General features: G+C 37.3%; 1 protein-coding gene across 9 annotated transcripts in view; it reads left to right on the top strand.

Annotated features, from left to right (window-relative positions):
• DMD (dystrophin) overlaps nucleotides 1-21,931 on the top strand; it is a 1,657,593-nt gene that overhangs the window by 270,671 nt on the left and 1,364,991 nt on the right. For all 9 annotated transcript variants that reach the window (XM_029929473.1, XM_029929472.1, XM_029929470.1 and 6 more), the window contains one exon: nucleotides 2,271-2,446. In XM_029929473.1, the coding sequence (XP_029785333.1) occupies nucleotides 2,271-2,446 (176 nt within the window). The remainder of the gene's footprint in view (nucleotides 1-2,270; nucleotides 2,447-21,931) is intronic.

The following is a 21,931-nucleotide window of genomic DNA, read 5'->3' as shown; positions in this document are numbered from 1 at the left end:
AGGGGGAGGGGGAGAGGGGAAGGGGGTGATGCTCATGGAGGAGGGCACCTGTGGGGAGAAGCACTGGGTGTTATATGGAAACCAATTTGACAATAAACTATTAAAAAATAAAAATAAATAAAATTTGCTATTAATTTGTCATATTTACCAAATTATATCCTATAGTTACAGGGTCATTGCATAGTTGTTTTTTCCATCCCAAAGGAAAAGGAGGAGTATTTTTAATTATAGTAGAGTAATGATTATAGTGTAGAACAATTAGATTTATGTCTCACTATTATTTCATTAAATAGATTATTTTTTCTCCCCCAGTTTGCCATATTCCTAAATGCCTTTTCATAGTATATGTTGTTGCCATTTCTCTTTACCCTCCCCTCCATGGGTCCTTTATCCAATTTCATCAGTATCAATGAGAAGATATTATAATATTATAGAAATTAATTCCCCACCTGGATATTCAGTAGCACAAATGTTTCACAACACTAGATACAACTGTAAACAATAGGTTTGCATTTTCAGAATTTCTGCATTCTGGTGCCTAACATATAAAATTAATATTTCCCCCTGAACAGTATTCCCTTCAAGCCATCATGGTATACAAGAAAAAATGTTCTCATGGTTAAAAAAAATACTACTCTGAAATAATTAAGTGCTCTTGGAATCCTCCTTAAAAACTACATTTTTTTTATTTTTAAAGGTAAATTTTAATTTGATTATGTAATGACCATTTTGTGTTGAGTGCAGGTAGGCTTGAGGTTATATTTTGAGCATTTTTTGACAGCTGTGTTATTTTGTGCTTTCATTTTGGTGTAACTTGTCAATGGACTGTTTAAGTATCATTTGAGGCTCAATAATGGATTCTAAATAATGAGTCCACAGAGATCATAAAGAAGATAAAACCAGTGCTTGACACCAGCAGAAACTCAGTATTTCTTAATGTCCTTAAAAAAAAAACAACAACAACTAGGCTACCAAAATGGGAGTCTCTATGGCCTTGACATATGCAAAGGTAGCATTTCTAAAGTATATTTGTCAAAAGGAATTTTTACACAAGATGTTGTGACAAAAGATTTCATTACATAGCTGTCACTTGCCTCTTTGGAAGCTGCAATAAGAAGATCCTGAGGCTTTCCTGATTGCCTCCCATTGAAGGAATCAGTTATGTGTGAGGCAGGGAGGTTATCCCAGACCCTTTCGGTACCTCTTGACAAGGTCAGGAAAATTAGTCAAACAAATCTTGACCTCAACCAGATCCCTAGCTCCATGCATACCACGTACCTAGACATGGATCTAATGAAGGCCTCTTTTGGTCTCCATGTAAATTGACCTTCCAAATGATTTGGATTACTTGAAGAATAATAACAATTAACATCTTAAGAGGTAACTATTCAGTTCTAATAACTGGAGTACTGGGAGAGAGAGAGTTGGTGGATAGGGGAGGAAAGGACAGTGTCTCCCCATTACACGGCTAATCTGGTACTGGCATTTAACTGAGGTGATGGCTTCTCATCACAAACCATATTGTTCCAAAGAGTGATGGTCTCCACCTAATAGATAGCTTTTAAAAGTCTAAACACAAAGTTAGTATGATCCTAAACCAAGAAGTATCTTTAATGCTAACTTTGGAAACTCAAATATTTTAACTTACTCATTAAACAAGAGTAGTGTGCTTTTTAGTTGAAATATGCTTTTGGACTAATAGGTACTGTATGTTCAGCTTTTATTGTAGTTTTAAGGGACATTTCACTTATTTGATTAAAAAGTCATTTTCTGTAAAGCTCAGGTAATTTTGTGTAAAAAGGTATGGACTATAACTAATTAGTGTATCTGATAATCAAAGATGCACTCACCACACTAATAAGCATCTGTGGTATGCTAAGGCAATGAAGTTGGTGCTGGTCTACCTTATAAAATTTATATTAATGCGGTAAGCACTTTAAACAGCATGTTTAATTAAATGTCAGAGTGACACCCTACATTTTTCTCCTTTGCCCCTCCACCTCCCTTTATTTCCCATAGTTTGACAAATAAATTGAAGAGACGCTAAGTTTACTTCCGGTTTTGAGATTACTTCCCTTTGTGATTTAAGTCAACATAACTTACGTCAGATAAAGCAATTTGATTTTGGTTCAATATGGTGCTATTTTGATCTGAAGGTCAATTTACCAACACGCAGGAACAGTTTCTCATTATTTTCCTTCGCTGCTCGATGCAGTCTTTACTGGACTCTTTCTAGCAATGTGTGACCTCTGTTTCAATACCTCTCCTAGATTTCGCAGACTGTCACCCCTACTCAGCCATCACTAACACAGACAACTGTAATGGAAACGGTAACTATGGTGACCACGAGGGAACAAATTCTGGTAAAGCATGCCCAAGAGGAACTGCCGCCACCACCTCCCCAAAAGAAGAGGCAGATTATTGTGGATTCCGAAATTAGGAAAAGGTGAGAGGCTCTTACTCATGGCTTTATCCTGAAGCAAAAAGTAATTGTTAAGCAGGAAAACTCATTTATAGCTGTTGGATGGAACTGTGTTTACTTAAACAATCTTTCCAGAAGCCTCAGGTGCCTGTAATGTCAGTTAAGTTAGAAAAATTGTGAAGTGAGTTTTAAAATTTACCCAAGGAATCCGCATCCCAAGAAAAACTGAATGCTTAATGGAAATAATGTTTTTCTGGATTAAAAGAAGAAACCATGGGTGATGAACTGCCATGGACTCATTTTATCCAGAAAGTTTCTTTCTTTTTTTTTTTTTCCTTACCAAAAGCCTGCTTGTTCATTGCCGACTTTTACATTAAATGTCTTTTTTTCCAATAATGGAAAGTACATTTTCATGAAGAAGTACACCTATAATAGACAAGATCCATTCTGCTAGTTTATGAGAACATAATGTCTCAATCTGCACATCCTAAATCAGGAGTAATTACAGAATAGATTTCCTGTTCTTTGATATTTATAAAGTCTTATCTTGAAGGTGTTAGAATTTTTAACTGATTTTTGGTAGATATTTTCAACTAGACATCGTAGATAGGCTAGGTATTATGTACATCCGTGGGTATATTAAAATGAGAATCAAATTTCATAAATGCAAAACTACCATGAAAGTCATAAAAATGGTACAGTTTTTTTGATTCCGATTATTATCATTCTAAGATTAAGAAAGAACATTAAAATCTGCCTTATGTTTCTAAGCAGCATATGTTTAGGAATGTGTGGAACATTCGACATTAGAATTAACGTATACAAGGGTATAGAAGTATGAGGATAGGAACACATACCTAAAAATAGCACGTCAGATGTTCTAGCGAAAGGAAAAAAGAAACCACCTAGAGAAGTTACTCAAGTATATTATTTGGGACTTTCAATACTTCTCTTTTAATCCATAATTTGTAACCTGCTGTCATAATTCCGTAGTGCGCTGGTAGGCTTTTCTCCCTAGTGGCTTATGTGCGGTAGGGTGAATCCTCACACGCATCGATCAGCAAACTCAAGCCGATACACTAGGTCCACCTCGCTTCCAGTGTTCACATGGGTCACGAGCTAAGACTTTTTTTTTTATACTTTTAAATGGTTGAAAATAATCAAAAGAAGAAGACCATTTCGTGAGATGTGAAACTTATATGAAATTCAGACGACAGTGTCCATAAACACGGTTTTATTGAAACAAAGCCACAGTCATTTATTCATGTATCATCTGTGGTTGCTTTAACATTACAAGAGCAGAGTTGGGTGATTGTCACAGAGACTCTATGGCCCACAAAGCCTAAAATATTTACTATCTGGCCCCTCACAGAAGAAGTTTGCTGACCCTCATTCCCCTCAAATGGTTCTTTGAATCTTTACGTATTAGCATTCTATTTGGGGCAACAGCTTTCAAGGATTCTATTTCTGATAGTAGCTGAAAATTTAACATCGATGGAGGAAAAAATACTTAATGGCAGAAACAAACCTGTAAAGGTCTTAATGAATCTGCTTCTTATTAACCCAATAGTATGGATATTAATTTCAGGTCATGTGAAATATGTGTCTGCCGACAGTGCTTAGTGGGGACATGGATTTATGTGTCCTTTGCAACAACTCAACAGCTCTTCACCAATTTTCCAAGCAGAGCAGTATGGAAACCTAGTTGTCTTACCCTCCTAATGGGTTCAACATTCTACTAATACAGAAATTAGCAGAGCAAGTTGATTCATGTCAGTCCCAAGTATATTCTTGGCTTCTGTTTCTTAAATGTTATTTGGTTAAGGAAAATATGTTCTGATTACTCTTTGTTTTCAGGAAAGTGTGGCTAGGGGTGAAATATTTTGTCTCCTAAATTCTGTTTGCATCTCACCCTCTCAACATTTTTAATAAGTGCCTGAAATGAGATGACCAATTGGGAACTTAAATAAAACTTAACACTTACTGATGGTTTTATTTTGTGCTCAGCACTAGATTAAATGCTTTGTCTACATAGTGAGTTTATTCTTCACAGTTACCCTACAGATAAGTATGGCTAATATTACTGTTATATACCACTACAGAGCATCTGGGCCAGGATTTCAAGTAAGGTAGCCTACTAGAGAAGCTAGACTGGGTAGTAAAATGTGTCTTCAGTAGATAAATGACTAAGGTGATCTTATATCTTGTTTTCCCTAAATCCATCCCAGATTATACCTTTTGTGATATCATAATTATATGTAAAACTAACTTTCTTCACTCTCAAATATGTCCAGATTTGGACAGTATGGTAACATGAATGCTTTATATAGATTCTGGATCGATAACTTTGTATTAAACAAAGAACAGACACAAGTGAATATTTAGGACAGTTAAATTCAGTTAGTGATCATTGTCCAAGGGATGACAGCTGCTTAAGATAGTGTAATGGCTCAAGAGGCATCATACAAACATGAGTGAAAGCTTCATGATAGCTCATGGTCCGTCTCTGGTCCCATGTGAGAACCACTAGCACTTAACTGTCAAGACTGTAGTCTTGACAATCTATTGAATGCTCATCTTTTAAAAATGACCTCCTTTTTCAGTTCCCCTGCACACAACTGGGTCTGTACCTGACCTGTTTTCTTCCTTTTGCCTGAGTACTATGGTAGTAGCTCCTAAAAACATGTTTCCTTTTGCTTTTTTGATTTAATTTGAATTGCTTCTGTATGTTGATTCAAGCCTGACACTAAGTGAATGACCCTGAGCTCTTACGTATAGCTCCATATCTGACTCTTTGCCTTAAATTTCATGTTTGAATCTTTAAAACTCTGTAGTTTACTTGTGTCTAGTCATCGAGGTACATTGTATTGAAGTATCTTGTCAGTGCCTCCATATTTTTTTTAATCAAATGCAAACAGTTGTTGCCTCTGTTTAACTACACTTACTTTTACAGTGTGCAAATATTTTACTTCTTATATTTTCTTGCCTGTATGTCTAAAGGAGTGGCAAATATTGGGAAAATCATGGACTTTGGAACCAGAATTATTCATGTTTAAAACCTGCCTATTTTAAAAAATTTTTTTAAATGTTTTACTTATTTTTAATACAGAGAGAGACAGAGCATGAGAGGGGGAGGGGCAGAGAGAGAAGGAGACACAGAACTGGAAGCAGGCTCCAGGCTCTGAGCTAGCGGTCAGCACAGAGCCTGACGCGGGGCTCGAACCCACGAACATGAGATCTGACCTGCGCCGAAGCCAGAGGCTTAACCGACTGAGCCACCCAGGCGCCCTAAAACCTGCCTATTTTAACTATTAGCTTAAGATCCCAGGCAAATTACCTAATATCTGTGCCTCAAATCCACTATCCTCACTTTATCAAATACTGAGGATTAAGTGAGAAGCATTTGATACAGCGCCTGTAGGGTAGTGAGAATTCAGCAAATGCAGTAGCTGTTATTCTTGTTATTTGGTTATGGTGGACATGGAAGGATTAGGGTGGATGTAGTACAGGTGACAGAGGTGGTCGAGATGGTGCTAGAGACCGTGGTGATGTAGGTGGTGATGGTGATGAAGGTGGCACTGGTGGTAGCCGTGGAAATGGTGATCATGTGCTATTGGTAAAAAAAGAAAAATCTCATAATAACCATTATCTCAAACATAAAGAATATAACAAATATACTTTCTCATCTTCCTCTTTAAACCAAAATTTACCAAGCAACTGCCCTATTTCTGTCAATGCTGCTCTCCTAACTTTCCCCTTTATAATTATTGCATTATACTATTGGGCTCATGACCATTTCAGTTATTTCTCAGTCATTCTAACTGCCAACTCCATAACCTAAGCCATATACCTCCATGCGGTGAGACTTGTCCCCTTTCTATTTAATCCACATCAAATTAATACATCTAAAATGTGGCTGGCTTCTTTGCTGACCTTCCAGACCTGAGATCCTGGTAACTCCAATTACCCCCAAAATAAAACTCAACTCACTTCTTATGATCTTCAGTATTCTTCTCCCACCAATTTTATTTCTGGCTTCCCCAGAATCTTTCCACTTCAGCCAGTAAATTACATTACATTCTTTTGGTAGATGCTTTAATGTTACCCACATAAATATTTCTCATCACCAGTTACAACAAAGGGGTCCTAGTATTTCCCTCCTTTATACTTTACTTAGATTCCCTATATACTACCATGCATATAATAGTCAACGAATATTTGTTGAAAGTGAATAAATATAATTAAACTAATTGTGATACTTAAAATTTTATGTTCTTTGACACGAATTTTATCTGGTTTTGCATGGAATCATTCTTAATAATAAACAAATGAACATTCCAGTAATCTCTAATCATTCTATTTTTGCCCATTAAGCTATCATTATTTACTCAAAACTGTTAAAGGATTTAAAACTCAGCTTGGTACCACACATTTTTATAAAATATCTAAGATGTGTTTACTTGATTCCTTAATAATTATACAATTTCTGCTTTTGTTGTATTGACTGCATAAATTGTCTTCATCACACTAAGGTATACAAAAGTGTTGATGATCTTGGGTCACAGGGTAATTATTTTTAACAGTAAATTATCCCTGCAGTTCAGTGATACTATTTTACATATAGGTAATTATCAGAGTATGGAACTCAGACTATGTTAAAACTAGATCTATTATCTAGTTAATTGGAATTTATTGAGGAGATTAGTTCCTAATCATGTAGCACTTCTTTTAAATGATGTTCATAACAGCTTTCATTTACATTTTTGCATCAACCAGGTGAAACCAACTGCAAATTGAATCTTTTTTTTTTAGGTAAACGCCATCTCAATAAAGATAATTTTCCCAAGTATAGTGTTAATAAATGAGTATCTTTGACCTGAAGGGAAGTATAGAGACATTTAGAAATACCTACATCCCCCTAGTCTTTTTATCTTCTCTTAGCTGAGCAGATGGAGTCTTAACTTTGCTTTCTCTTGACTGTTTTTTGCCTCCTTACTAAATAGCAGAATAAATTGCCTGGCCAATTACAGGCCTGCATTATGGTTTTTTTTTTATTTATTTTTATTTTGCAGCTTAATTGTTTTTTTTCTTTCTTTTTATGTCTGTTGCCTGACATGAATTTATGTCACACCGTTGGAAAGACTAGATAAGTATTAGATAAGACTCTTTCTGCAGTTTTATAAGATCATTGCCTAAAATATTTTTGTGTTAGATATTTATTTTAACTTTGCTTCCCAAATTATAATCTGGAAGTCATAAACTAAGACAATATAGTTTATTTCAAGAATCTTACTAGATGATTAATATGTCTAAGCTATTTTTTAAAAAATTTTCTATATGATAAGTTGATCCTAAATGATTCTTTTGGTGTTGGTCTCTGTGATAACATTTTTGCCTGTTGGCACAATCTAGAAAAATGAAACTCTGCATCTTTTATCTAAGGAGATGAGACTCTGGAGTTGTCTACAGTTACAGGTTAATTGAAATCCGGAAAGGTTAAATAACTTGCTTTCAGTTGCAAAATAAGGACTAGTGCTGAGTCTCCTAATTTCTATTCCAGTGTTATAGTTGCAGTGGCCTGCTTCTTGTTATGTATTGGAGTCAAATGACCTTGGCCATAAAGTCAGATTTTAGTTTCGAAACTATTTTTGGTGACAAATAGAAACCTTACAGTCCATCTTCAGATACTCCAAAAGATAACCACCTATTTTAGGTTCTTAAAGTTATTTTGTGATGTAAGTCAAGAGTAAGTCAATAAATATGTTTTGGAGAGTATAGGAATGTGAATTTGAGAGGCAAACTAAGGGACCAGAGAACACTTAGAGCAGTGACATGCTTAGTGCTGTGCACATGCTTAGGGATGTGCACGCAGCATCCCTTGGGACCATGTTAGAGATGCGAATTTGGAGGGGGCTGCCCTGAACTTGCTGAATCAGACACACTGCAGGTGGGCTCAGGAATTTTTTACAAGCTCCCAGGACATTCTGGGAAGCCTTAAAGTTTGAGAACCCTTGCCCCCAAACCGTGGTTCTCATATATTAGCATAATTCAGAATTATCTGGAGGGCTGATGAAAAGACAGTGCTTGTTCCTATCAGAGTTTCAGTGACTTTAGGTCTGGAGAAGTGCCTGAGAAACTTAATTTCTTTTTTTAAAAGTTTGTTTGTTTGTTTATTGAGAGAGAATGAAAGAGGGCAGAGAGAGACGGAGAGAGAGAGAATCCCAAGTGGGTTCCACACTGTGAGATCGTCACTCTCTGAGCAGAAATCAAGAGTTGGACACTTAACTGACTCAACAACCCAGGTACCCTGGGACACTTAATTTCCAACAGGTCTCAGGTTATGCTGATGCTTCTGGTTCGTGGCCCACATTTTGCAAATCAGTGCACTAGAGCATCATCTCAGGTGCAGCCTGAACCTTGCTTCTTATTCCCAAACCAGCCTCACTGATAGGAACCATTAATTCCCAGTTAGGCTAAGTAATCCTCCTGTTCCATCTTGTGACATCCCTGGGCCAGGGTCCATACCTCACTCTTTACTTGGTAGGGGGTCTTCTATTTGGTAGATGCCCAATACACATTATGAACTGAAACACACTACGATGGAACTGGTCCTGTAAGGTAGTCTACATAGTTCTGGATGTCTAGCTACAGCAGCTTTATGAAAATGTGCTCTTCCAAAATGCAAGTCATACAGGGATGCCAACAGGGAAAAAGGCAGGGCCATATTCCCAGAGTGGGGACATCCCATTTATTTGTTCCTTGAGTGAAGGAAATGGTAGTCATACTTGTTATTTATTCATGTGAAAGAAGACACATACCCAAATGCAAAGAGAAGTTGATTTTTAATCAGAGGATCTGAACTACCTCTTCTTTCCTTGTGTTTCTTTCCTTCACCCTCTTATGGTCTACACTGAGCACTGAAACTGCCCTCAGCAAGGTCACCAGAGAGCTCCTTAATTGCTGACTCCAAAGGTCACTCTCCAGTTCTTGTCCTTCTTGACCTTTGTGCTGTACTTGACAGTGATGATGATTAGTCCCTTCTTGAAATTTTCCTTTCCCTTGCTTCTGAGACATTGTTCCCTCCTGTTTCTTTTCTCCTCTCCACTTTCTCCGGCTTGATCTCCCTCTTGATGTTCTTATCTCTGTGATCCAAATGTTCATTGGGCATTTGCACCTGGACATCTTACACAAGTTTCAGATGTGGTTCCGCAGTGTAGACTGCACAGTGTTAGAGAGCACCATCCACATCATCATTTCTAAGAGCAGCACCTTTGGCATTGTGCAGTGAACAACCTTTGCAACCATTTACGGTGGTCCCCAAACCTGCCACCTCATTAAATCCCTCCAAGTGTGTCTATTAAATTCTCTTTAATTTGGCCTTTCCTTCATACACAGGCTGCCTTCGTCCTAGTTTAGTCTCTGATCATTTTCTGCATGAAATTAGTAAATGATTCCTCTGCCTCTCCTTTCACCCTTGTTTTTCATACAGTTCACAGCTTTCTGAGGGCCATCTTAAAATGCAACTCTAATTAGATCATTCCTCTCTGTCCATCATTCTTGAAATGCGTGGCACAAAACTTGCTTTCTGATCTTTAGCTGCCTACCTCTCCAGCCTCACTCTCTTTCCCCCTGCCTATTTCTTTATATGCCAGTGCTCCTCAAAATAGCCTGCAAGCTGTTTATTACCAGGGCACCATGAGATAAGGAGGCTGGGTTAGAATATAAATCAATGCAGTGATTCCTTTGTCAAGAAAGTTTTGCATTTAAAAAGAAATCAGATGAAATAATATGCTTCATGACTTTGTTGATTTAGACTCTAGTGACTTTTTCTTGTCATAGACTACTAACAAATAGTTTATAGGTAGGCCACAAACTGCATTTCAAGTGACACTGCCCTCTGCTCAGCTTCATTTAACCACTCTCTGATCCCCAAATGCTCTATGTTCCTTCAAGCTTTTTTCTCTACTGTTCTCTCTCTCTAAGATTCTCTTTTCTTTACTTTACCTTTTCTGCCTTTCACATTCCTTGCTCCCCCAACTAACTACCTAGTTTGTCTCCCAGGCATTTCTCAGCCTTACTAATACTTCCATTAAAGCACTTGCAGAAGTTTGTTATGATGGATTTGGTCTTGCATATCTGTATCTCCAGTGACTCCTTGAGGGCAGGTGTCATTTATTTTCAACTCCAGACCTGCAGTGCATCACCCAGAAGTTAGCACATCACAGATATTCACTAAATATTTATGGGATAGTAAATGGGTATTTCGTCAGTCTTATTAGGAAAAGAGAAACCATTCCAGGTGTTTCAGAGAGAAGCAGCCTAATACAGGGAATTGGCCAAGCAGGTGGTAGAAAACTGGGAAGCAACTGGGATAGGGAAGCAACTCAAAATAGTAGCAACATCTCTAGAGTTTGAAGAACAATGCAGGGAGAGGAGGTTACCAGAGCCCCAAGCTGGGGCCATCCGACAGGGACTAACACTGTCAGGACTGCCAGGCAAGAGTTTGGACCAAAGGAGGGAGGGCCCATCTAGAGGAAACTAAAGCTGCAGTGGAGAAGTAGCTGCTTTACCAAAAGTAGAGTGCAAAGTAACAATACCTTGGCCTCTTCCTTCCCTCTTCACATATTCTGTCTTTGCCTCCAATTGAACAAACCTAACTGGAAGCCAGAGGACAAGCGATGGTGGGCAACGTAGGACCCTTAGATACAGACAGGGCAAGAGAAATGCAGTGAGTGGACCTGAGAGTAAAGGGGTCTGTGTGTGCACAGGTGGGTTCTGACTTGTATCTTCCACTCAGAAACTGTGTGACTGAAGAAAGTCACTGAACCCCATTCAGTATCTAGTTCTTCATCTCTGAAATGCAACCGATATGACTTTCCTTGTTCGCCTCACACTGGGGAGACTTCATTATGGATGCCTCTCTTGTTGACTATTTAGGAAAAAATAATACATCTTTTTCCCAGAAGAAAGCTGAATTCCCAACTACTAATTTAGAATAGTTATCTTCCCGTTACTACATTTGTGTTATAGTACAGAATATTTTTCTTCTGATATCTTCTGAGAATATTCTTATTCTTCTGTCTTCCCTGGTCAGGAACTTGTACCTCCATGAATCAATATACATCATGCCGCCACACATACATAAAATTACACCCACCTTCTACAGACTGAATTACCCCCCCCTCAACATTTCATGCCTTGAAGCCATAACTCCAATTTGGTGGCATTTGGAAATGGGGTGTTTGGGAGATGATCAAGTTTAGATGAGGTCATGAGGTGCGATGACACCATGACAAGATGGGTATCTACAACCCCAAAAAGTGTCCATGCCAGCACTTTGATCTTGAACTTCTGGCTCCCAGAACTCTAAGAAAATAAGTTTCTGTTGTTTAAGCCACCCATTGTCTGGTATTTTGTTATGTTGGCCTGCGCTAAGGCTCTGGCTTTGTGGAACAGTGAGTTTTATTTTGTGTTTGTAACCGAAGTTGATAGAAATGCTCACTAAAAGGAATAGTTGGATTGAAACAACTCATGATGCTAGGGAAACGGCAGTGGGGCAGTAAGTACACGTCAGATTTAAATGGCTTTCTGCATTGCACTAGATAGTTTCTGAACCTTGACTGGAAGTTATTTAAACTTTAAAGACCCACAACATAAAAGCATGTTGAAGTTCTTTAAACTCAGCGAGCTTTCACACTGAGAGTATTTAAAGTTTAAATTGTCTCCCACAGGGTCCAAGGCACCATCCAATGTGTGGAGGGGTGCTTTGAACACTCCTGTAGTCAGTATGAGTCCACTGTGTTTCAAGAATCTATTGACAGCAAAGTTAGTGTTCTTGCTCATTTCCATATCCCTTCAAGTAATACCTCATCAATTGCTATAATTTGTAAGGCACTCCAGTTGCTATACCTGTGAGCTATACTTAATCCTTCCCTCACTAAGTTTGCATACTAGTATCAACTATGTCACAAAGCAGTACCAGTACAGTGTTAGAAAAGTTGTAAGGAAGAGAAGTTTACTTCCTACTGGGAGTTGAACATGGTAAACTGAGAGAAATTAGCATCTGAGTGGACATTTGAAGTACAGGGGTGTGTTGGACTCAAGATGAGGTAGGAAAGGATAATTCAATTACAGGCTGTCCTACAAGCCTGTATACAATTGGTGTTTACATAGGCATGTGTTTCTTTTTCCTAAAGCAGAATATGAGGTATTGGAAAGAGGGAAATAAGGGATGAGTTTCAAAAGGTGAAAAGTTCACTGTAAAAACGGTCCTCGATGCCAGACTAAGGCATGTGGACTTGGATCTGGTCATGGAGAGCCAGTGCACATTTTTGAGACAGAGCAAAACAACATACCTGCTGCAAACTGTACCATTTTGACCCTCCCTGAGTGTTGGGAGACATCATCTCAACTTTACAGAGCCGAGCCGGCAGAGCTTGCTCTCTACAGAGCCAGACATTGAGCACCATACAGTTTCTTCTGCAAGTACTCAACTCGCCTGCTATAGTGAAGATGAAGCCATAAACAATATGCAAATAAATGAGTATGGCTATGTTCCAATAAAACTTTATTTACAAAACCACATAGTGGGACAAATTTGTCCCATGGGCCATAGTTTGCCTTTTCCTGCAATAAAAGGGTGCAACAGATGGCATTATTTAGCTGTTGATGATTTTTATTATATTTTATTGTCTTTGTTATAGCTTTCTTCGTAGCTTTTTTTCTTTTTAGTATAGTCGACAAACAACGAAGTATTCATTTCAGGTGTACAACATAGTGATTCATTTTCTCGATAAATTATGCCATGCTCACCACAGGTATAGCTACCATCTCTCACTGTGCTCTGCTATTATAATATTATTGACTATATTCCTTATGTTTGAGCATTTGTTTTTAGATTCTACATATGAGTGAAATCATATATTTGTCTTTCTCAGTCTGACTTATTTCAGATGATACCCTCTAGAACCATCCATATGGTTACAAATGGCATGATCTCATCATTCTTTATGATTGTGTACCATTCTAGTGTGTGTGTGTGTGTGTGTGTGTGTGTGTGTGTGTACACCACATCTTCTTTATCCATTTATCTCTCAGTGGATGCTAATTTTCAGGGAAATGCAAATCAAAAGTACAGTGAGATATTGCCTAATACCTGTCAGAATGGGTAAAATTAAAAAAAAAAAAGACATGAAACCACAAGTGTTAGCAAGAATGTGGTGAAAAGGAGACCTGCCTGCAGTATTGGTGGGAATGTAAACTGATACAGCCACAGTGGAACACAGTGTGGAGGTTCCTCAAAAAATTAAACATAGAACTGCTGTCATCCTGGCTTTGCAGAGCCTGCTTTGGATCCTCTGTCCCTCTCTTTCTTTGCCCCTCCCCCACTTGTTTTCTCTCTTCCCCCAAATAAATAAAACATTAAAAAAATAGAAACACCATATAATCTAGTAATTACATTACTGGGGTATTTACCCAAAGAAAGCAAAACAGTAATGCAAAAAACTCTCTGCACCCCTGTGTTTACTGCAGCATTATTTACAAGATACAGCTATAGTTTTTGTTCTTGTGGTTACCGTAATAGTTTATAATTTGCCAGTTCTCTTTTGTTTGTTTTGGTATTTTATTTTATTTTAATTTATTCTATTTTATTTTATTTTAGAAGAGAGAGAAAGCACGAGCAGGGGAGAGGGACAGAAGGAGGGAGAGATTCTTAAATAGGCTCCATGCTTGATGTGGTGCCCGAAGTGGTGTCCGCAGAGCCTGGGATCATGACCTGGGCTGAAATGATGAGCTGAATGCTCAAGCCACTGAGCCCCCCAGGCACCCCTAATTTACCAGTACTTAACAAAACACTACAACAAACAGGTCTACCCTGAAAAGATAATGTGAAAAGTAGCACAGTCCTGGCTTAAACCCAGTAAGAGTCATGGGAGACAGTGATCATAGTAGCTTACACACATGTGGCTTCTCCCACACGTCAGGAACTCTTCTGCAGATTTTGCACATATTTACATATTATAAACATTAACATTATAAAGTTTTTTATAGTTATTTTTGCCCTCTTTTTGCCAAGGGGAAGAATGAGGCACAGAAAGGTCAGGTGACTTGCTCATGCTTACAAAATTTACAGGAAGCAGTTAAGGTAGGATTTGAACCCAGGCACCTAGCCTAGGATGCTGCATTCTTAAACTCTATGTCATGCTATCTATTAATGGGAAGTTAAAGGTGATTTCATCATATTATTTAGCTGAAATTAAGAGCTTTCTTGAGACTGTTTAAGAATTTATTGAGATGAGGTCTGTGTATGGAAAATGTATACTTATCCTAGATTATGACTGTTCTATATTCTGAACTTCATAGACTCTAGTGTCCCTTTGGAGCATTTGGCTATCTTTAAATGCAGAAATCATTTTCAGTGAAAAGAAAAATTCTTTCAAAGATAGGTGTCTTCTTAGCATTAAGGCATAAATGGAGGTACAAGTGTTAAGACTTCTAATGCTAACTATTGGCTTAATCTCCTCGTGTGTCATAAGTAACAACCTTTGTCATCTATGCTTTAAAAAAAAGTTTCTATTTAATTTTGAGACGTGGGAGGAGCAGAAAGGGAGGGAGAGAATCCCGAACAGTTTTCTCCCTGTCAGTGTGGAGCCTGATGTGGGGCTTGAACTCACGAACTAGGAGATGCTGACCTGAGCCATAATCAAGAGTCAGACACTTAACCGGCTGAGCCCCCTCAGGCACCCCATTATCTATGCTTAATATCAGGATATACAACAGATTGGAGATTTGGACGTTTTAGGCAATTAAGGAAGATTCCAAGGTAAAAATAAACTAGGAGTGGCAACTACTTAATAATGCCACACGGATGTCAGTCAGGCACCTAAGGGTCCTAGTTAAGGTGAATAACAGTGTTTAGAATTGATGTCCTGGTGTTAGAGACTCCAATCAAATTTTGACAGCACCTACAATAGCCCAATAGTAACTACCAGACTTGACTACATAGTAACGGACACGAAATTCATAATGACTTGTCCTTAATTTAAAGCGAAAAGTTTTCATTTAGAGCAAAGGAAAATAAGTGTACTACAATGGATATTTTTGGATTCAGACAGACCTGGTTTTGAATCTTAATTCCAGTTTTCATTGTGTGTTGAAACTAAAGGAGGCTTCTAAATCTCTCTGTTCACAGTCAGCCTATGAAATTAAGATTATAATAATTTATACTCTTATTGTGAGAGATGAATTTTGTGTCTTTATAAAAGCATGTGACATGAACAGGTTGCTTAACATGGTGTTTTTTTCTTTTTTCTTTGGACGTGACTGAATGTAAAATTAACATCTAGATATACAGGAGTGCAATTGTAGGCATGAGTGTCTCTTTATAAAGTTTCCAAAATTAGGTAAATTAATGAACTGGGAAAAAAACTACAGGGTTAAAAAGTCTAGAAAATGCTGCTCTATTATTTGGGTTAAGCGTATCTTCCCACATTGAAGACATTTTCTCAGGGGAATCTGTGTATTATGACTTTAAGATACTTTAGTGTGTATTAAAATGGCTAAGGCATTTTAACTGTGCATCTGAGAGTGTCTTACTAATACGTTCTTTTTACTCCATTTTGTCTTTATCTTTGGACATTTTATGTTTTTCTGTAAGTGAACTCCCATGAAAAATCCATTTGTTACCATGTTATCGTTATATAGATAAGAAAATAAAAGAGAAGCCAAATTGAGGACCAGACATGCTGTGAAAGGGAGCGTGCGCCCTCTAGTGACCTACCTTTATTTCTCCTGAGGGTTTACACAACTCTTTGAGGTTTCATCATTTTAAATAAACATCAAATTTTATTTTAAAATAAATGGCTCAGAGTTTTCCGCTTGAGCATATTACATTGTATGATTGTAGATTTATCTCTATGACAAGATTTCATCTATCACTTAAGAGAATGTTTCTATTAACCTGTGTTAAGGTGATTTCATTGCACAGAACTGTGTTTCAAAGGGACTTGCAATTTACTGAAAATGAAAAATAGGCTCTAGGCATCTGTAGCTAAGCAACATTTTATTTCCAATCCTCTGGGTCATGCAGTTTTTGTCCACATGCTTGCCTGCTCCTTGGCTTTAAACCTAATTCCTCTAATCTGGTTCTGACATCTTAGAATTTGGGGGATTTCCTCAAATTTTAAGGTATATTTTCCTGAAAGTTATACCGAGAAAAGATATGAAATGGACTTCTTTGCAACCCTGCCGTGTTTTAGAAGTAAATGTGGCCAAAGGCTTTTTTAATGATTAGGATCTGTTCCCAAATTAAGATTATTTTAGCCATTTCTCTCTGCCAGATGTTAAAATATTTTAGTTAAGTGTTGCTTTTTGCAGAGACACAAAATTTTGTAAGAATTTCATTCTGTTTAGTGCAGTCAGCTGTCTTGGAGGTACAAAGACTAATATCATCAATGGCAGATAACTCGGAGTTTTCTAGCATTTGTAGCTTAAAAACACTAAATAACTGGGTTTTGTATCCGAGGGCATCTATTGTGAAAAGCCAGAGTTTTATACACATTAAACATATAATTTGGTTTGCCGTAATTGACAATGAACGAGATGTTTGTTTTAAAGAAAAATTTCCGGTTTGGGTTTAGAATTCGGATTTCGAGGCATATGTTAAGTAGCCATATTTCAGGACAAGGTAAACTACATACACAGAAATTGATTTTTTGGTATCTTTTAAAAGATACATTTCTGCACAATTTGGAATCATTAAATTTTACGGTACGGAAACATTATTTTATGAGTGGTGCATTTAAAGCTACACATATAAAAGTAGAAATACGTTTAAGCTTATAAATAAGATCATGCAAACATAAGGAAAGTAGATTATTTGATAGGACTGTTAATGTAGCAAATTTATAATAGTTGGGAACAGTATCCTTTCTCATTCATCATATTTTGTTTCAGGTGCTGTGTGAACTGTGGAGAACAGTTTATAGGGTTCTTATTATAACTGGGAATTATAACATCCTTAGATGTTATTTAATTTGATTGCTAGATAAACAGACTGATATAAATGGAATATAAATGTTGCAGTGTAAGCAAAGCTGACCTCAGCTTCCTATCTCAGGTCTAAATTGCTTTAATTAGCGAGGTAAATAAACATTTAAGAGTAATTTATTATTTTTTTATTTTTTTATTTAATTTATTTTTGAGAGACAGAGAGAGACAGTGCGAGCAGGAGGGGGGCTCAGAGAGAGAGGGAGACACAGAGTCTGAAGCAGGCTCCAGGCTCTGAGCTAGCTGTCAGCACAGAGCCCGACACAGGGCTCGAACCCACGAACCGTGAGATCATGACCTGAGCTAAAGTCAGACGCATAACCGAGCCACCCAGGCGCCCCTAAGTCATTTCTAAAAAGTATTTGTTCATTTCTATTTTAACACCAGATAGATGGAAGCTTTTTAACTTTTGCAATTTAAGGGAAAGGAAGATCAGATAAGTTGAGTCATTTCCCTAAGAAAACATCATACAGACCACGATGTTTGATTAAAACCTGCAACACCTCACTTTCAGTTTGGGGATTTTCCACTGTGCACTATTTACTTTTTACATGTAAAACACATACATACGCACACGTACAAACACATACATTAAACACATTTAAAAAAACTGTAAGGCAATCACATGGCCCCAAGAAAAACCCACCCAGCCTATACAAACACACACATAGGCATCTGTGTGCATATACCGTACACAGACCACCTTGATCTGGAAGAGGTACTTATCGAAATGTTGACTAGTTTTCTCTTGATTACATGAGATTTTTCCCCCTTGAAATATCTATATTTCCATAGAAATATCTTCCATATAACTATGGACGTATAATAACAATCATGCACTAAGGACTTGTTAAAGTTTTTAAAATTCTTTGTTTTTAGCACTAACAGAATTTATACTGAATTCCATTTGGTATTTTATTAGAGCTCTCTGATTCAACTCAAATTTATATTCTCTTTATTTAATTTTTAAAAGCAACTAACATGTGGAAACATAAGGCAAGAAGGGACCAGCTTTCTCAGAAAGGAAGTTGAAAGGGAAAGGGTAGGGAGAGGTTGATCAAGAAAACCATCAGTGAAGTTACATATCTTGAACTGAATCTTTAAAGATAGATAGGAATTCATCAGATGGTCTGGGGTCAGGTGAGTACTCCTATATCAGTGTGGAATTAAAATGTTTTCTCATTTTCCAGAACTCTGAGGAAGATAATTATTAAAAATATAATAAACAAAATTTTTAACTCTTCCCTCACTTCCAAAAGACTTCTTCCATGTTGTAATATCATTGAAAAACAATTAATAGTTTTTGTTTCCATTAAGCATGAAAATGTGTGTTCTGGCTAATTGAAATTTACATTAAAAATTTGTCTTGTTAAGTATGCGGTCTAGATCTAGAGCCTTGCGATCCTGTAAGAGTTAACATACTGCACAGGGGTCAGCACTATTTTCAGGCTTCGAAAGATGGGGCTTAGGATTTTTTATGAAATTCTATGTGCAAAGATGCTTAACGATGTAAAAAGGCCATGCATAGCCTAGCTCACTAATCAATTTAGTTATGTCTGGAAGCTTGGAGAATTTCTATTTTCAAAGTTTACATATTTGGGAATGATGACTACCAAATGGTATATTGAAAGTGACTGGATTACAGTTTATGTAAATGTGACACTTTCATACTTCATACTTCTCTGTACAGAAACGAACAGAATACAGTTGGTACCCATGAAGAGGTTCTTCTCACATAATCAGCACGATTATCATATAGCAGGAACTTCACACAGTGACATACTATCAACATTCCAAAAATGACAACTCTTTAAAGTGCAAGTGTTAGTCTAGTTCTTTCAGATGTGTTTGTTTTTTTTCAAATATCAAAATACTTACGCACACATATGTCTCCCATTTTTTTACCATAAGGGAATGTGAATGATCTAATATACATTGTCCTTATGAGAAGTTTAGCTGGATGCAGTAGAGTCCATTTGTACAATGCAATTAAGGGAAAACTTTAATATTTGGTGTACATGCAAATAGTTTTTGTTATTTTGAAACTTCCAGAAAATGGAAGGTCTCTTTGAAAATGACCTTGGTTTGGTAATAAGTTCTTTGCAAATAATAAAAATTGGAAGATAGGCTTCCCGGCTGTATGGGATCTTAAAATTTTAGTTTTGCAATGAGTGCCTTTGTAAAGAAGGAAAAAATGTCACTTCATGCTTATCATAAATAATAGCAAAGATGAGAGTTTAGAACATGCTTGGAAAATGGAAGACAGAGTGCTCATCAACAATTACTGGAGAAACATCATTTTTTAAAGAGAGAATAAGAAGTCATAGTTTTCTTAGTAGTTAAAAAGTAATTTGAAGTTGGATGAAGGTAGACTGGATTTAAGGGATAGATTCTGTCTGTAACAACATAAAAACTTATATTAGGTACAGAGGAAGATGTGTTATGAGAGTAAGATGTGGAAATATCAAGGAGAATAATAATAGGCCAATTCTGAGGATGTAGAGACCCATTATGAGTACTTACTATATATCAGTTCATTAGAGTTTTAAGAGTGAAGGAAAAGGAGTTAGTGGAAATTAGTGAGTTTATGAAAAAAGAAATACATGCACAGCATCAAGCTTTAATGTGGTATTGAAAACAATTGTTCAGTCTTTTTCTTGAGAGCTTTTGAGAAGGTAACTGAGTTACATCTGTGTGATGTCTTTAGTTGGTGATTAAATACCCAGCCTCAGGTGGTACAGAGCATTGTAGAAAATACCACTGTGCACCTGGGTGGCTTGGTCAATTAAGCATCCGACGTCCGCTCAGGTCATGATCTAATAGTTCATGGGTTCGAGCCCTGCAATGGGCTCTGTGCTGAACATTTGCTCAGAGCCTAGAGCCTGCTTCAGATTCTGTGTCTCCTTCTCTCTCTGCCCCTCCTCCGCTTTAGCTCTGTCTCTCAAAAATAAACATAAGAAAAAATTTTAAGGAAATACGTCTGGCAAAATGTTGCAGAGGGCAGATAGCACCCTGTTTATGAACGTGTATGTTTTTAAATCAGAGGAGTTTGTTAATGTTCCATATATCTTAGCTGAAATATCTGAAAAATATTTAGTAGTAGTGAAAACTAGGGGACAAATGACAGAAAGTGGTGAAGCAATAGCTTCCAGATTGATAAGGAATAATAATAAATGTGCAGTTGCTACTTGGAGGCCAGGATCTGAGTAGGAGCCAAGAAGATGACCTGCTTCATTTTGCTAAAAGCAGTCATGTCACTGAGACTAAGCATTGAATGTGGGCTCTTGGCACTCAGTAGAAGAGCATGGGAGGCCTTCTGAAACTCTTTCCCCTTCACCCTTCTGTCCTCATTGTTGGTATCAAGACATGGGGATGGCTACTGGCAGAATATTAGAGTGGGAAAACAGGGCTAGCAGCTGAATTCCCAGAACTCTAGGGGATGGTGTCAAATGGCAGATGTTAGAGGAGAAGCTGACTGTATTTTACATCGGGACAGAGAAAGTTTAAGCAAATTAGAGATATGGTTGAGGCAGCAAGGCCAAATGGAAGCAACGGAAAAAAAAAAAAAGCACCAAAAGGATTTGGTAAGGAATAGTTCAGAGCTTAAATTGTGTAAGAATTAGGTTTGGCTTTCACCTATTTCCAAAGGAATCCGGATATCACAATCATGAAAGAAAAGACAAAACGACTCTAACAGCTGAGAATAGCACAAGCTCATTGATATTTCTCTTCATTCTATTTCAGAAAGAAAGTGCAACATATTAACCTATGTGCCTATGAATAGGCTTTTTTTAGGTAAAGCACTGCACTCACAACTGCCCTAGAAAAATTTGAAATCCCTTTTAAAAATCTCTATATCAAGAAAGGAGAATAATCCCTCTTTTATGTAAAAGAGGTGTTCAGGCACCTTGTGCAACCTCTTTCCAAATTTATCAAGGCAAACAAACAAAAAAAAATCGAATGAGGAAAGACCTCTCTGTGGAATTTCATATCCTGTTGCCTCAATTGATCTGAATTAGTAAAACTCATTGTCAACTGGTGCCCAGTCCCCCCTTAAAATCTTCACAGCCTGAGCAGCAAGCAGACCGTTACCATGGTGTTAATTCCACACAGCCTTCATTGTGTGGAGATAACCAATTTACCTGACAGAGCATCTACTCTAGAAGCTGATTTAATCCTAATTCATTGAAAAAGTATTTTTTGATTATCCAAAAAAAAAGTCACTGTGATCTGAGCCCCAGTTCAATGTTTAAAACACTTTATTTTGTCAGACAGATGCTTTAACTAAACCACACTTTTTGATCATGTGGATGGATGCATTTTTATGTGTGTTATCTATGGAGGCTAATGCATGGCACATAGTAAGCACTTAGTATAAACTTTGTGGTAGAAATGAAGGGAAATATTTGACTGTTTTAAAAGGAAACATATACAGTTTCACATTCTTCATAAAGGCACATG

The sequence above is a fragment of the Suricata suricatta genome, chromosome X (assembly GCF_006229205.1).
Source record: "Suricata suricatta isolate VVHF042 chromosome X, meerkat_22Aug2017_6uvM2_HiC, whole genome shotgun sequence".
NCBI lineage: Eukaryota > Metazoa > Chordata > Mammalia > Carnivora > Herpestidae > Suricata > Suricata suricatta.
Note: the sequence above shows the minus strand (reverse complement) of the source record. Positions and strands in the feature narration are given on the sequence as shown.